Genomic DNA, 15,302 nt, shown 5'->3' on the forward strand with positions numbered 1-15,302 from the left:
TCCGGGGCTAGTACCAGGGTAACAATGGACAGGATGCATCCAATCCCAGCAACCAAGTAAATCCCCCAACTTTACTTTCCCATCTGCTTGCCTGCCGGTGGCTCCCACTGACCTAACCCAACCGGAAGTCAGAGGGCAAGTCAGCCTCCCACCGCACAGGGCAGCGTGTAGAGTAGACCTGAGGGACACAGGGAATAGAGTCAGCATGACACCCAGTTGTTCCTACACAGAGGATTGTTGTAGAGGTACAAGGAGACACTGGAGGTAAAACATTAGCACAGCACTAATGTATCTGATAAATTCCCAGGTATGACTGTGCTCAGGAAAGCCTCTGCCTGATGCACTGGAGGTCAGCCTCTGCTCGGGCTGGAGGGTTGCAAAGGTCTCAGGGAGGGGTGATCTCCACCTACTTGCCGACATGCATTCCAGCATCTTCCTGGGTGGTTCTGGCTGCCTGGCCAAGGGTGGCTTGGAGGTCAGAGTAACCAGAGAACATCACTGGCTATTACTGCAGAGAATTAACGCTCAGCAAGGACTGAGCTTCTAGTCCTGGCCCCATTTCTCCAGGCTGTGGGCCAGGACCATGGAGGAGGGGGCATTCCGGCCCTGCACAGCCTGCCTTTGACCTGGAGTTGTTCTGAGCAGTGCAGTTCACTGATCTCATCCAGTATGTGTTGGGTGACTACTGTTCACCACCAAGTCCCAGGGCACATCATGTCACCACAAGGTGGACCTCACGTCCCCTTGACCTTCTCAGGGTACGTGCCTCTACCTCCTCCTTCCCCACCCAGAGGATTCACTGCAAACTCCCTCCAATCATGCATATGAGAGATTAGGATTTCATATAGTCTTCAAATCTACATCTACTGTGTAAGGTCACAGACACCCTGCAGCCCAAGATAAACAGGACATTCCTTTGTATTCATTCACCCTAGTCCAAGTTCCCATGTGGACTGAATGTTTGTGTCTTCCCAAAATTCATATGCTGAATTTCTACCCCCCAGTGTGATGGTATTAGGAGCTGGGGCCTTCAGGGGTCATTAGGTCATGGGATGGACCCTCCTGAATGGGATTAGTGCCCTTATAAGAAGAGATAGGAAAGAGATGATTTCTCTCTCTCTCTTCTCCATGTGAGGATACAAAGAGAAAATGGCCCTCACCAAGAACTTGACCATGCTGGCACCTGAATCTCGGACTTCTGTGCTCCCCAGCTGTGAGAAATGAATGTGTGTTGTTTAAACTACTCAGTCTTATAGCAGCCCAAACTGGCAGTACATCATCTCTCCCCGGGATGACTGCTTCCATCTCTTGCTTCCTGCCTCTGACTCTGGGAAGTGGACTCTGAGGAAGGGTTAAGAGGGTGCACTGGGGAGTGACTCCTATAAGTGGAAAAGGGGAGGAAGAAGGATTGAGCAGCAAGATGTGTCCCAGGGAGCTCAGAAGCAGAGACTGTCCATGTGGGCAATTCTGCACCGGACAGCAATGGTGAGGCCTTGACCACCTTCTGGCTCAGTCATGGCCTGAGGTCACCCCAAGAAGAACATGGCCACCTAGACAGCAGCAGCACACCTGGAAGTGCTGATAGGTGGAGGCAGTCAGCTGGCCAGGCTCCACACCGCTAGACAGCAAGTCCTACATTGAAGGGGGATGTCTGTCTGTCATCCACCCCCATAGTCTATTCCCAGCACAGCAGCTGGGGTGATCCTGTCAAAACCTAAGTCAGGCCATGTAACTCCTCTGTCCCAAACCTCCAAAGGCATCTTACACAGGCCTTCAAGGGCCCTTAAGATCTACCCCATCCGCATCTCACCTGTTGCCTTTCTAAACTCACCTCTCTTTGCTCACCTGCTGCAACCACACTGACCTCCTGCTGTCCCCTAAGCCAGGAAACACCAGGCACCCTCCTTCCCCAGGGCCTTTGCATCCTAGGTGCCCTCTGTCTGAAATGCTGTGCCTCCAGATAGCCACGGGACTCCCTCCCTGCCTTCAGGGCTTGCATCAAATGTCAGCTGCTTAGTGAGGCGTTCTCTCCTCTTCTACTAGAAATTGAGGCCGCCCGCAGTGACTCACTCCTGTAATCCCAGCACTTTGGGAGGCCGAGGCAGGTGGATTATGAGGTCAAGAGATCGAGACCATCCTGGCCAACATAGTGAAACCCCATCTCTACTAAAAATACAAAAATTAGCTGGGCGTGGTGGCATGTGCCTGTAGTGCCAGCTACTTGAGAGGCTGAGGCAGCAGAATCGCTTGAACCTGGGAGGTGGAGGTTGCAGTGAGCTAAGATCGCACCACTATACTCCAGCCTCGCAACAGAGCAAGACTCCATCTCAAAAAAGAAAAAGAGAGAGAAATTGAAACTTGCCACCCCTGCACTCTCACTCCTCCCTACTTCATTTCCCCCAGAGCATTCATCACCATCTAACATGTTCTACATTTTATTATCTGTCTTCTGGCCAGCTAGAATGTAAAACCTCTGAGGACAAGAATTTTGTTGTTGTTGTTCCCTGGTTATCTCCACTGTCTAGGATAGCACCACAGCACACAGGAGGTGCTCAGTAACTATTAGTTTTAATAGCAAAAACCACAATTACTTTTGCACCAAACTCAATACTTGTTGAGTTAACAAATTTATATATATATGGATCTGGTGCTCTGCTAGGTGGTGGAGATATAAAGACCCAGCTGCCTGCCCTCAAGGGGTTCACAGTCTAATGCAGGAGGGGAATAAACATAAGTAGACCATGCACCAGGGTATAGGGAAAGGGGGGAAGGGAAGTGGTTTACCAGAGATAGAGTTTCAGTTTTGCAGGAGGACAAAGTTCTGGAGATCTGTTGCACAACAATGTGAATATACTCAACACTACTGAACTGTACACTTAAAATCCTTAAGATGATACATTTTATGGTAGTTGCTTTTTAACACAATTAAAAATTTTTAAATAACAAAAAAACAAAGCACCATGGGTAGTAGCTGAGCTTCTGAGAGCACAAAGGCACACCTAGCACAGAGCGGGCCAGCAAGGGGACTTCTGGGAGAAGGCAACAACTGAGAAAAGTCCTGATTCACGGCATTCAGCACGTGAGGGTGCTCCATGCAGAGGGAGCAGCATAGACAAAGGCAAGAACGCACAGAGAACCCCATCAGTGAGATCTGGTTGGGTCATGGCAAGAAGTGGCCATGAACTGGAGGTTGGGGAGCCTAGGGCTTACCCAGAAGGTGACAGGGAGCCATAGATGGTTTTTCAGCAGAGTGATGTTGGTCAGATTTCTAGGGAAGTATGGAGGCTGGGCTGGAGGGGTGGGGCTAGAGGCCAGGAGACCAGCTGGGATGGCAGCAGCCTGAACAGCACCAGGGCAATGGGAATGCAGGGAAGTGTGCGGTTCCAGGGACATTTCCAGGTGGAATGGCCAAGTTGTGGTAACTGTTGTCTTGGTGGCTCCCAATTTCTTCATCCTCTGGGGAAGAGCCGAGTTATTCAAACCTCTAAAGCCCTTGAGGAAGGAGTCAGAGCAGGGTGAGGGCAGCCTTGACGTCACTCCCGGCCCTCCACTGGTTCTTCCCTCCTTCCCAGTAGACGGAATCAGAAAGGCTTTGGGAGAGCTGGGCCCAGCCCCAAGAGAGGAAAACTTGGGAGTGAGCAGAGGCTGCAGTGGGGGCGTGGTGAGAACCAGCCTCCAGGGGCCTCGGTTCTCATGCCCTCAAGGGTCAGAACTAAGTGGGGCAGTTGTTAGCTTCAGAGATCCAGGAGACTCAGTTCAGCCTGGCCCTGATGGAGAGACCTAGAGGGGAAGCCAGCTCAGCCAGATCACCCGGGGCAGCTAGCCCTGAAGTTCTCAGGTCTGTGTGTCCCCAAAGATGTCCTCCTGCTGGTCCCAAAGACAGACCAGGGACCCAGCCCTGGGGCGCAGGGAATCCAAGGACTAAATCTTGCTGTGGAGGGAAAGGGACTTCTGTGTCATCAGCCCCAGGTCTCAACAGCCCCCTGCCAACTTCCCTTTCCTCAGCTGTGCCCGCCCCTACCACCATCCAAGAACAACCCATAGACCCTTTTTGTTACAGTATCACAATGTTTTTAGCACCACTCACTTGAAAAACTTTAGGTACCACTATTACACTATGTGCTTTGATCACACTGTATGCTGTCAACCCCACAAAGTAGGTATTATCACTATCCTCATTCTGCAGAGGAAGAAATTGAGGCACAGGGATTTGAGTAACTTGCCTAAGGGTGCAGGAGTCAACAGCAAAGTCTCAACTCTTAGGCTCAGCCACCAAGAAAGTCTCAGCACTCCGAGGGCAGTGTCCAGTCTCAGAACCCCACAGCTCCAGGCCCTCAAGCCACACTCATGCCGCCCCTCTACCTAGAATGTTCTTCCCCTCCACTTGGTTAATGGAGGGGGAAAAGCATTTCCTCTCCTCCAGGAAATGTTCCTAACCAAGTCCCCTGGGAATCACCCAGTACCTCCCAGGAGAACTTTCCACATTTATTATCTTACCGTTATCCAAGGGCTGATATGCTCAATCCCTGCACCAGCCAGTGAGGGAGGAAGCCAGAGATCACGTTTGGCTGGTTCCTCATGGTATCCCAGGTCCCCAAGCAGCGGCTGCAGCACAGCAGACACTCATTGATATTCATCCACCTGTGGTGCCTGAATGCATGACAGCAGGCTCTGCATAGCCCTTTCACTCCTATGAATGTCCCCCGCACCACCCGGCCACCATTTAGAGGCATACCAATGGGTCCAAGCTAAAGGTCAGGTGGTTCCCCCACCCCCAGTCTCAAGGAGTCCATGGGACTTGCTTAATGGCCTCCGATTGTGTAGCCTGCCCAGGCATGGCGATGTTTGAGAATTCTGGAAGAACGTGGGCTGGGTGTGGGTAGAGACCCCAGCTCCACCACGTATGCGGGAAGCGTGGATTACAACCCCTGTCCCCCATTGGAGCTTCCCGCGCCGTAATTAGCCTTGAACGCCTCATCCTGGCACACTAGGGCCACCTAGCAAATGAGTGGTTCCCACACCCCGTCCCCATCCGCCCACCCCTCACAGCACCCCAGGCCAGTTGCCCAGATCAACAGCTCTTACTGCAACCCTTTCAAATCCAGATCCCCTAAGAGATCCTGGCCTGGGAGAACTCCTCTTCCCTGGCCAAAGAAACGACAGGAGAGTTTACCATCTGGAATACCTGGTGGAGAGAGAACAGGAGAGGAAGAGTAGGTCAGCCCCTCTTGCCCCTCCCCACCGCAAATCACAGGCCCACCTCCCCGGAGTGGGTTTAGGGAGTCTGCACCTCCCAGTCCCCGCCCCCGCCCTCTCTCCGGCCCCCGCCGCCCTCCCCGTCGCGTTTCCTGCCCCCACCCCGCCCCTCTGCGCTATTTAAGGCGCCCCCGCCGCCCGCGCGGTCCAGCAGGGCTCCCGCGGGCGTCGCTCCGGCCATCGTCCCCACCTCCACCTGGGCCACCCGGCAGGCAGGCGGTGAGTCGGGGGCTAGGAGGGGACCGGGGGTGCCACCTGCTCGCGGGAGGCCGGGCGGAGTCTTGGGTCCTCCGAGGCCAGGACGGGGGTTGCTGCGGAACGCCCGCCGCGACAGAGCCGCGCTCACCCAGGTGGCCTTGGCCAGGTTCCCACCCTCTTTCCATGGAATCCTTATAACAACCCGAGGCGGTAGGAATACTATTGTTTCCACTCTACCATGGAGGAGACTGAGGCGCCCAGAGGTTGTTCCTTATCCAAGGGGCCGCAGTTTCTAAAAGCCAAGATTTGAACCCAGGGCCACTTCCAGAGCCTGGCTCTAAACAGCTTTGCACTTGGGAAGAGGCACCTCCCTCTTGGGAACTTTGTGGCCTGTGCCTCACCCTGCAATAACAATTCCTTTCAAGAGTCTAGAATTTGCCAGCATCAGCTTTGGAGATGGAAGGGGGTGGGAGTGGAGGTGGACGAAGAAGACAGGACCAAGTGTCCCTCCTCAAGTGGCAGGTGGTCATTATTGCTGACCGGTGGAGCTAAAGGATGATGCTGCCTTCAGCTCCTAAAACCCCTCCCGCCTCCCAGCCCCTGCAGGCTCAAAGATTAGAGTGAAGCCACCTGGGTAAGATATGAAGCAGGGAGCAGGGACCTGAGGCTTTGAGCCCCCTAAGAAGCAGAAGATAACACCTCTACCATCAGCACCAGCCCCCACTGTCTGGGGGTAGTCAGCCTTGGGTAAAAGGGAGGAAGGGCTTAGCCCAGCTGCACAACCTTGGATATATTCCTCAAATTCTGTTCCCACAGGCAAAGTAGCCTCAATTCCACCCAGATTTCCTTGGTCTGTGTCCATCCTAGGGCAGTGGCTTGGGGACAAGAGGGATATCGATGTCTGATTAGGCAGGGACCTTAGCCAAAGCAGAATGAGACCATACAAAGAGGTTGGCAGCCATCATCCAAAGATCTGCTTTGGGTCCTGCCTGCACTGCTGAGTGGGAGCCTCCAGGCCAGTCCTTCCCCTTCCTGAGCCTGGGTTTCTATGTAGGTAGAACGGGCATGGCAGACCTCCCTGCAGGCTTGTTGCTGGGCGAACGAGAAGGATGCCATGCTAACATGCTGATGTGCTCTGTCTCCTTGCAGACGGAGGCCCGGGAGCCATGGGTGACTGGGGCTTCCTGGAGAAGCTGCTGGACCAGGTCCAGGAGCACTCGACTGTGGTGGGCAAGATCTGGCTGACGGTGCTCTTCATCTTCCGCATCCTCATCCTGGGCCTAGCCGGCGAGTCAGTGTGGGGTGACGAGCAGTCAGACTTCGAGTGTAACACGGCCCAGCCAGGCTGCACCAACGTCTGCTATGACCAGGCCTTCCCCATCTCCCACATCCGCTACTGGGTGCTGCAGTTCCTCTTCGTCAGCACGCCCACCCTGGTCTACCTGGGCCATGTCATTTACCTGTCTCGGCGAGAAGAGCGGCTACGGCAGAAGGAGGGGGAGCTGCGGGCACTGCCAGCCAAGGACCCACAGGTGGAGCGGGCACTGGCGGCCGTAGAGCGTCAGATGGCCAAGATCTCGGTGGCGGAAGATGGTCGCCTGCGCATCCGCGGAGCGCTGATGGGCACCTATGTGGCCAGCGTGCTCTGCAAGAGCGTGCTAGAGGCAGGCTTCCTCTATGGCCAGTGGCGCCTGTACGGCTGGACCATGGAGCCCGTGTTTGTGTGCCAGCGAGCACCCTGCCCCTACCTCGTGGACTGCTTTGTCTCTCGCCCCACGGAGAAAACCATCTTCATCATCTTCATGTTGGTGGTTGGACTCATCTCCCTGGTGCTTAACCTGCTGGAGTTGGTGCACCTGCTGTGTCGCTGCCTCAGCCGGGGAATGAGGGCACGGCAGGGCCAAGATGCACCCCCGACCCAGGGTACCTCCTCAGACCCTTACACGGACCAGGTCTTCTTCTACCTCCCCATGGGCCAGGGGCCCTCATCCCCGCCATGCCCCACCTACAATGGGCTCTCATCCAGCGAGCAGAACTGGGCCAACCTGACCACGGAGGAGAGGCTGGCTTCTTCCAGGCCCCCTCTCTTCCTGGACCCACCCCCTCAGAATGACCGAAAATCCCCCAGTCGCCCCAGCAGCTCTGCTTCTAAGAAGCAGTATGTATAGAGGCCTGGGCTTATGTCACCCAACAGAGGGGTCCTGAGAAGTCTGGCTGCCTGGGATGCCCCCTGCCCCCTCCTGGAAGGCTCTGCAGAGATGACTGGGCTGGGGAAGCAGATGCTTGCTGGCCATGGAGCCTCATTGCAAGTTGTTCTTGAACACCTGAGGCCTTCCTGGTGCCACCAGGCACTATGGCTTCCTCTCCAGAACGTGGCTTTGCCTGAGCACAGACAGAGTCAGCATGGGATGCTCTGGCCTTTCGCAGCTGATCCAGAGGGACCCAGAGCCAACTTACCCCAACCTCACCCTATGGAACAGTTGCCTGTGTGCAGGTTGTCCTCAAACCCTCCCCTCACAGGAAGAGGCGGACTGAGGCTGCTGGGTCAGCCTGGATCGCACAGACAGAGCTTGTGCCGGATTTGGCCCTGTCTAGGGGACTGGTGCCTTGTTTTCATCACTCCTTCCTAGTTCTGTTCATGCTTCTAAAATAAACAGGACTGGATCACAAGCTAGGTGTGTATTGATGCTATCACGATGTGCTGGGGGTTGGGGGATAGAGTTATTTTGCCCAGGCTTCCTTTTCTTTTTGGTCCTGTATAATCTCTTTGGTCTCTGTAACCCCCAACTCCAGCCAGCATCTTCACCCCTCAAACTCATACCTTCTGCCTCCAACAGCCCTGATTCCTAAATGTTCTGCCTTTTGAAATGCCTCAGACACTATCTTCTTCTCATCCCCACCGCTCCAGCCCATTAATGAGTGGCCAAAGCATAAGTGTCCTTGCCCTGCCTCCCCCATGCCCATCATCGCCCTGGCCACACTGCCCCCTGCAAAATGCTTCCTTACTGGATGGTTTGCTCCTCAAGCATGCCTGCCAGCCAAGCCCTTCACAGTCCAGTTCAGATGGGCCCTGCACTCATCCCACCTCATCCTCATCCTTGGTATTTGGAAAGGGAGGTTTAGGTCACTAGTCCTTCCTACCTTGGCCCTTTCTAGTCTGCCCACCAGGAGGAGCAACTTAAGGATCTGCTTCATATCTGCTCTCCAGGCACCCAGACCTCAATGAGGACAATGGCAATGTACAGAAGTAGAAGAGACTGAATCTTGCCAATGACTCACAAAGGCTGCAGAAACAAAATGAACAATTGAACTGGGTCTTGACTAGGAGTTCACCGGGGAGGGAAAGAGAACACTGAGCATTCAAGAGGAGAAAACTGCTTGTGCAAAGTCAGAGGAGGGACTGACAGGCTGAGGGGGCACTTAGGTCCTAATGAGCCATCGAGACACAGGAGGTGTGGCTGAGGATGGGCCCACTGCTGGCAGAATTGACCTATGTGGAGGCGACCCAGGTAGGGGAGAGCACTAGGTAGTGACCCTCAGAGGCAAGCTGGTTGTCCTCCCTTCCCAGGGATATCTGGGGCTAGGGTTAAAGAAGGAAAGGGGGTCTATCTGATGTGGCCACACGCTTCTTCTTGAGAGTCACGATGCCTTTACAGCAGGTTGGCAAGTTGGCCCCTCACCCATCAGGATAGGTGTTGAAAATACCAGCTCTGTACCCCTCACCCAGAGCTCACTGGCTCACTCGCTGCTTACCCAGCGAGTCTGAACACTCAGCCTCATAAATGACGACCCTCTTCCTCTTCCAGCTGTGGTTCCCATTGTTCCTTCTGAACTGCTGAAATGGATCAGGCCAGCTTCCTCATGGCTCCCAGATTAACCCAGTATGTTCCCACCCTGCCCCGTGTCAGCATGCAGTGTCCCTGTCCCCGACACTTCAAAATTCCACAAATCTTTTAAATACTACTGGACCCTGGAAAAGGCCACAGTGCAGAAGAGTAAGATGAGCTTTAGCACCAGAGGTCCCTGAATTTAAATGCTGTGGTCTGAAGTCAATCATTTCACTTCTCTGAGTCTCAGTTTTCTAATCTCTAAAATGCAAGTAGCATCACCTGCCTCACAGCTGACAGGAAACCAAGTAAGTGAAAGTATATGACTGTACCTGGCTCAGTAGTCATGCAGTAAAATTAAGCTGACACCTATGTCAGCCAGGCTAACATAGGTTCTTCCTCCAGGAAGTGCTCCCTGACTTCTCCAGCTAGTCTCCAGCAATGACCTCTGCCTCTCAGGGATCTGAACCACTGCTTGATTGAGTGAGGCTGGGCTCAATCCTGAAAGCCTCAAAAAGGAGGCTGTTCACATACTGGAAGTCCATGACCACTGGAAGCTGAGGTCCTCATCTAAAAGATTCTCTTCCAGCCAGGGTGAGAGGCCAGAGGCTGCAGGTTAGAAGCCAGCATTAGAGTCAGCATTACCAGAGGGACCTGAGAGCCCTGGTTTGGTGTTTCTGTTATCCCCAACCTTTCCTACTTTGGAAAGGTAGGAGAAGAAAGGTTTCAGTGAGCAGAGATGGCATCCTTCCCCTCCCTCAAAGCTCACCCACTCTGAGCTTGGTGTCAGAGCTGGGGTCAGGCTGGGGCTCAGGAACTTGGACCTTTGGCAAGACAAGTTGGGTCCTAGACCAGTGGCCACACAAACACAAGCACATATGGGCTGGGGGTTTAAGAGTGAGGATAGTGTTGTGGGGCTGGGATCACACCGTTTAGGGTTGGGGGTATGGTGAAGACCATTCAGGAAGAGTGGCTGTAAGCCCCGTTCCACCTGTATTCCCTTGCCAGGGCTACTGTACTAAAGTACCACAGACTGCATGGCTTAAGCAACAGAAACTGATTCTCAGTTCTGGAGGCCAGAAGTCTGAGATCAAGATATCCGAAGGGCTAGTTCCTTCCAAGGGCTGTGAGAGAGACTGTTCCAGGCCTCTCTCCTAGTTCTGGTGTGTTGCTGGCAATCTTTGGTGCTCCTTGGCTCCTAGACACATCACTCCCATCTCTGCCTTCATCTTCACCTGGTGTTCTCCCTTGTCTCTCTGTCTAAATTTCCCCTCTTTATAAGGACATCACTCATATTGGATTAGGACCCACCCTGATGACTTTGATTTAACTTGATTACCTCTGAAAAGACCTTATTTCCACATAAGGTTACATTCTGACGTATTAGGGGTTAAAACTTCAATATATCTGGCATACGACCACCCTCAGGGCCCCATCTCACCTCTAAGCACCAGTCAGGCAGGGGGCTCTGGAGAATGCTAGGTTTGTTGGACGCAGACATCTCCTTGGTGATGTCACTAGGATGAAACACAGCAGGTTCACACCTTTCTTTTCCTTTGCTTCCTTCTTCCTCTCACCAGCCTATCCCTTGCTGCCACCAACCAAAATCTAAGTTGATAGCTGGCGACTCTCAGTTAGAGAAAGGGCCACCGTTTGGAGTCAGGAGACTTGGCTCCTACCTCGCACCTCTCAAACGTGCTTGACTGTGGCTCTTTCCCTTCTCTAGGCCTCAATTTCCCCATGTGAAATGAAAGAGTTGGATGAGAAACACATATGTGACAATTAGGTATGAGGAGCGTTGCATGTGGTAACCTGTCACTGATCATTGATCTGAAAACTCATGAGTGATGTGCTATTTTACATGAATCAGAAAAAAGTCAGGGTTATTTCTACAATAAGATTAATTCCAGTCGCTTAAATTCACATTGCCTTCCTGAGTAGGAAAGACAGGGATGGGGTTATGTGGAGTGCACTGGGAATTTTGCATAACCCAAGGTCATCTTATCTATGACCGATGGGAGCATGAGAACATCACAGGCTGCACATAAACAAGGCTGTCAAGCTGGGTGATGCCAAAACTTCTTCCCAATCTAACATGCCGGCTCACTGGCCACTGGCTTGCCAGCCTCATGGTTCTATCACCTCCAGTTCCTTGACTAGGGATTCTTCCTTTTCACACCAACCTCAGCATGACTATTGGCATTTGCAGGAAGAGGTATCCATCACAGGATTGTCAGAACATCTCTCTGCACCTTTAAGAATCTCTTTCCAGTCTTGGCTCTGATCCCAGAGCCACAGGACACTCAGTTCTGTCCTTCCCAAACAGTACTGCAGCCACATACAGACAGCCACCAGGTCCAGCCTGAGCCTGCTCTCCTCCCATTCCTCCAGATAATCCTGATTTCCAGAAGTCTCTGGCCAACCTGCAATTTGTTTAATTTCCTCTTTTTTTTTTTTTTTTTTTTTTGAGATGAAGTCTCCCTCTGTTGCCCAGGCTGGAGTGCAGTGCCATGATCTCAGCTCACTGTAACCTCTGCCTCCTGGGTTCAAGCAATTCTTGTGCCTCAGCCTCCCCAGTAGCTAGGATTACAGGTGTGCACCACCACGCCCGGCTAATTTTTGTATTTTTAGTAAAGATGGGGTTTCACCATGTTGGCAAGGCTGGTCTTGAACTCCTGACCTCAGGAGACCCACCCGCCTTGGCCTCCCAAAGTGCTGGGTTTACAGGCGTGAGCCACCGTGCCCAGCCTACTTTCCTCTTAACATGTTCCACCCTCCCTGTATGCTGGACGTGACACTCCAGTTGGTCTGAATCCAGATTATTGCCTCTCTTGCCCCAAAATTTCTACCTCTCTTAATGCAACTTAAGATTATAATTTTTTAAATTTTCTCCTCCTTTACATATATTTAACTTCTTTTGAATTATAAATATAATGCATGATAATTGTAGACAGTGAATGAGAGCCCACAATCCAGAGGTAACAACTGTTAATATTCAGAAGTAATTCCCTCCAGCCTTCTTCCATGCATATTTTAAAATAAAATCTTAGTAAAGATATACCTACAATTTTATATTATGCTTTTTTCATCTTACGATAAATCATAAGTTTTTTCCCATGTCGTTAAGAACATATTTTTGGAAATACCACTTAAAGGCTTTATCAGTGCCTACTTAAACCATGACCCTGATATTGGATTTTTAGGATGTTTGTAACTAATCCTCCTCTATTATAAATTGTACTGTGATGCAGATGTCTGTACCTAAATGTTTTACAAATTTCTATTTCCTTAAAAGAAAAAGATATTCCAAAAGTAAAATTACTGGGTCACAAGGTAGGAAATTTTAAATAAAGAAAATTTAGGGGCTTTTTTTCTGATTGTGAAAGTGATTCATTGTGGGTGACTCAGAAACACAGAAAAGCACAAATTACAAGAAATGAAAGCACAAACTGCCTCTGAGTGGGAATGTGGCTGGAGCTGAAAACAGGAGAGCTCATTGAAAGCACCTAGGCCCCGGGGATTCCGTCCCGGCACTGAGCAGCTAGGTGACCACACCTTCCCAACTCTGTGAAGAGGTGGAGGTTTATTCTTTGGAGAGGATAAAACAGAGAAATGCAACCGGTGCAGTGGCTCATGCCTGTAATCCTAGGAGGGAGGCGGAGGCGGGAGGATCTCTTGAGGTCAGGAGTTCAAGACCAGCCTGGCCAACATGGTGAAACCCCATCACTACTAAAAATACAAAAACTAGCCAGGCGTGGTGGTGCACGCCTATATTCCCAGCTACTCGCACTCCAGCCTGGGTAACAGAGCAAGACCCTGTCTCAAAAAAAAAAAAAAAAAAAATCGAGAAATGCCAGGCATAATTGAGGGTAGGAGCACCATAAATAAAACAGAGGAATTAAGTGGAAGTTTACTGAACAGTGGGTCCTTCTGCCTTCTCCCCGAAATAGGCTCCCAAAACACTGATTGATGGATCACACTTTAAAAAAAAAAAGAGAATCTGATCTAGCCTGAGGTCATGGAAGCCTGCCTGTAGGAGGTGGGCTTCAGAGCCTGAAAGGTGAGAAGGAATGATCTAGGAAGAGATGGGGAAGAGCATTCCAGGTAGGCGGAATAGCACTTTCAAGGCTCTGAAGAAGGAGGAAGCGGCTTGATATATTTGTTGTTCAGGTTTGCTTTTGATACAGACTGTAAAGCTGCTTTCCAGAAAAAATTACTCATTCGTTCAATAGCATTGTATGAAAGTGCTCATTTCCTGGCCGGGCGCCGTGGCTCAAGCCTGTAATCCCAGCACTTTGGGAGGCCGAGACGGGCGGATCACGAGGTCAGGAGATCGAGACCATCCTGGCTAACACGGTGAAACCCCATCTCTACTAAAAAATACAAAAAAAAAAAAACTAGCTGGGCCAGGTGGCGGGCGCCTGTAATCCCAGCTACTCGGGAGGCTGAGGCAGGAGAATGGTGTAAACCTAGGAGGCGAAGCTTGCAGTGAGCTGAGATCCGGCCACCGCACTCCAGCCTGGGCGACAGAGCGAGACTCTGTCTCAAAAAAAAAAAAAAAAAGAAAGAAAGTGCTCATTTCAAGGTATACATATGAGCCTGATTGTAATTTTTAAATTCTTTTGCTTATTATTAATTATTAAACAGGGAAAAAATGGTATCACCTTTCAATGTGTGAGGCCTGATTACTAGTGAGTGTAGACTTCTATGTGTGTGTGTGTGGCAGAGTCTCACTCCGTTTCCCAGGCTGGAGTGCAGTGGTACAATCTCGACTCACTACAACCTCCATCTCCCAGGCTTAAGCAATTTTTGTGCCTCAGCATCCCTAGTAGCTGGGATTAAAGTGCCACCATGCGGGCTAATTTTTGCATTTTCTTGTAGAGATGGGGTTTCACCATGTAGCCTAGGCTGGTCTCAAACTCCTGGACTCAAGCAATCCACCTGCCCCAGCCTCCCAAAGTGCTGTGATTACAGGCATAAGCCACCATGCCTGGCTAGTTAGACTTTTTAACATATACTTCTTCAGCACTTATGTTTCTTCTATGAATGCTTTTTGCCCATTTTTCTATCAGGTTTTACTATTTTCTCGTCAATTTATATAAGCTCTTTATAGATAGAGGGTATCAACCCTTTATCTGGCATATGTTATAAAAAAAATTTCTGTATTATTTTGTTCCTTTGTCTGCAGATGTTTTCAATTTCTATGTAGTCAAATTTATGGATTTTTTTCCTTTCCAGTAACTTTAGGCTTACACTGTTATCCCCTTTTCAATATTATTTTTAATTTTATACTTTAACCTGCCTTGAACATAATAGGGAACAAATAACTATTGAACAAAAGACAAAGCATGAACAAACAACCTAATTCTAGCATATAAGGTGAAGTGCTAACTTTTTCCCCCAAATAATCAATGGTTTTGGCAGCACTTATTGGATAATCCTTCCTGTACTAATTTGTGATAACAGCTTCACTATACTACGTGTAATAGGCTATGTTTTATAGACTACCTATAATTCTGTTCTGTTAATCTGTCAATTTATGTGATACTACCACTCTTTTCATTAGTGGAGCTTTCTAACACAATCTTTTTGGTGTTTCGTTTGGTTTGGTTTGGTTTGGTTTTGAGATAGGATCTAGCTCTGTCACCCAGGCTGGAGTGCAGTGGTGCGATCTTGGCTCACTGCTGTCTCCACCTCCTGTACTCAAGCCATCCTCCCACCTCAACCTCCTCAGGAGCTGGAACCACAGGCACACACCACCATGCCTGGCTAATTTTTGTATTTTTGTGTGGAGACGGGGGTCTCACTATGCTGCCCAGGTTGGTCTCGAACACCTGAGCTCAAGAAATGCACCCATCTCAGCTTCCCAAAGTGCTGGGATTACAGGCGTGAGCCACCACACCCTGCATGTAAAACAGTCTTAATATCTGGTAGAATCCATTTTCCTTTTGTTACTTTTACTTTTCTTGAGAATCTGGAAGCCAGGCATATATTTTCTATGCAAGTGTTTGGAAGAGTCTT

At 50.6% G+C, this 15,302-nt stretch overlaps 1 protein-coding gene and 1 long non-coding RNA gene across 2 annotated transcripts in view; one reads left to right on the top strand and one right to left on the bottom strand.

The window, feature by feature from the left end:
* Window positions 1-2,278: 2,278 nt before the first annotated feature.
* The window catches only part of LOC116275180, a 41,159-nt gene continuing 28,135 nt past the window's right edge, over window positions 2,279-15,302 (bottom strand). The window contains exons 2-3 of the long non-coding RNA XR_004184138.1: window positions 10,723-10,798; window positions 2,279-5,185 (exon numbers count right to left, since the gene is read on the bottom strand). This is a non-coding gene — a long non-coding RNA (uncharacterized LOC116275180). The remainder of the gene's footprint in view (window positions 5,186-10,722; window positions 10,799-15,302) is intronic.
* GJA4 (gap junction protein alpha 4) lies at window positions 5,406-8,124 on the top strand. Its single transcript, XM_003891553.4, has 2 exons — window positions 5,406-5,475; window positions 6,604-8,124. The coding sequence occupies exon 2, from the start codon at window positions 6,621-6,623 to the stop codon at window positions 7,620-7,622; it is 1,002 nt and encodes a 333-aa protein (XP_003891602.2). The 5' UTR covers window positions 5,406-5,475; window positions 6,604-6,620; the 3' UTR covers window positions 7,623-8,124.

The sequence above is a fragment of the Papio anubis genome, chromosome 1 (assembly GCF_008728515.1).
Source record: "Papio anubis isolate 15944 chromosome 1, Panubis1.0, whole genome shotgun sequence".
Lineage (NCBI taxonomy): Eukaryota > Metazoa > Chordata > Mammalia > Primates > Cercopithecidae > Papio > Papio anubis.

Coding starts and splice junctions, on each gene's coding strand:
- GJA4 (XM_003891553.4), top strand. CDS start 6,621: ATGGGTGACTGGGGCTTCCTGGAGAAGCTGCTGGACCAGGTCCAGGAG.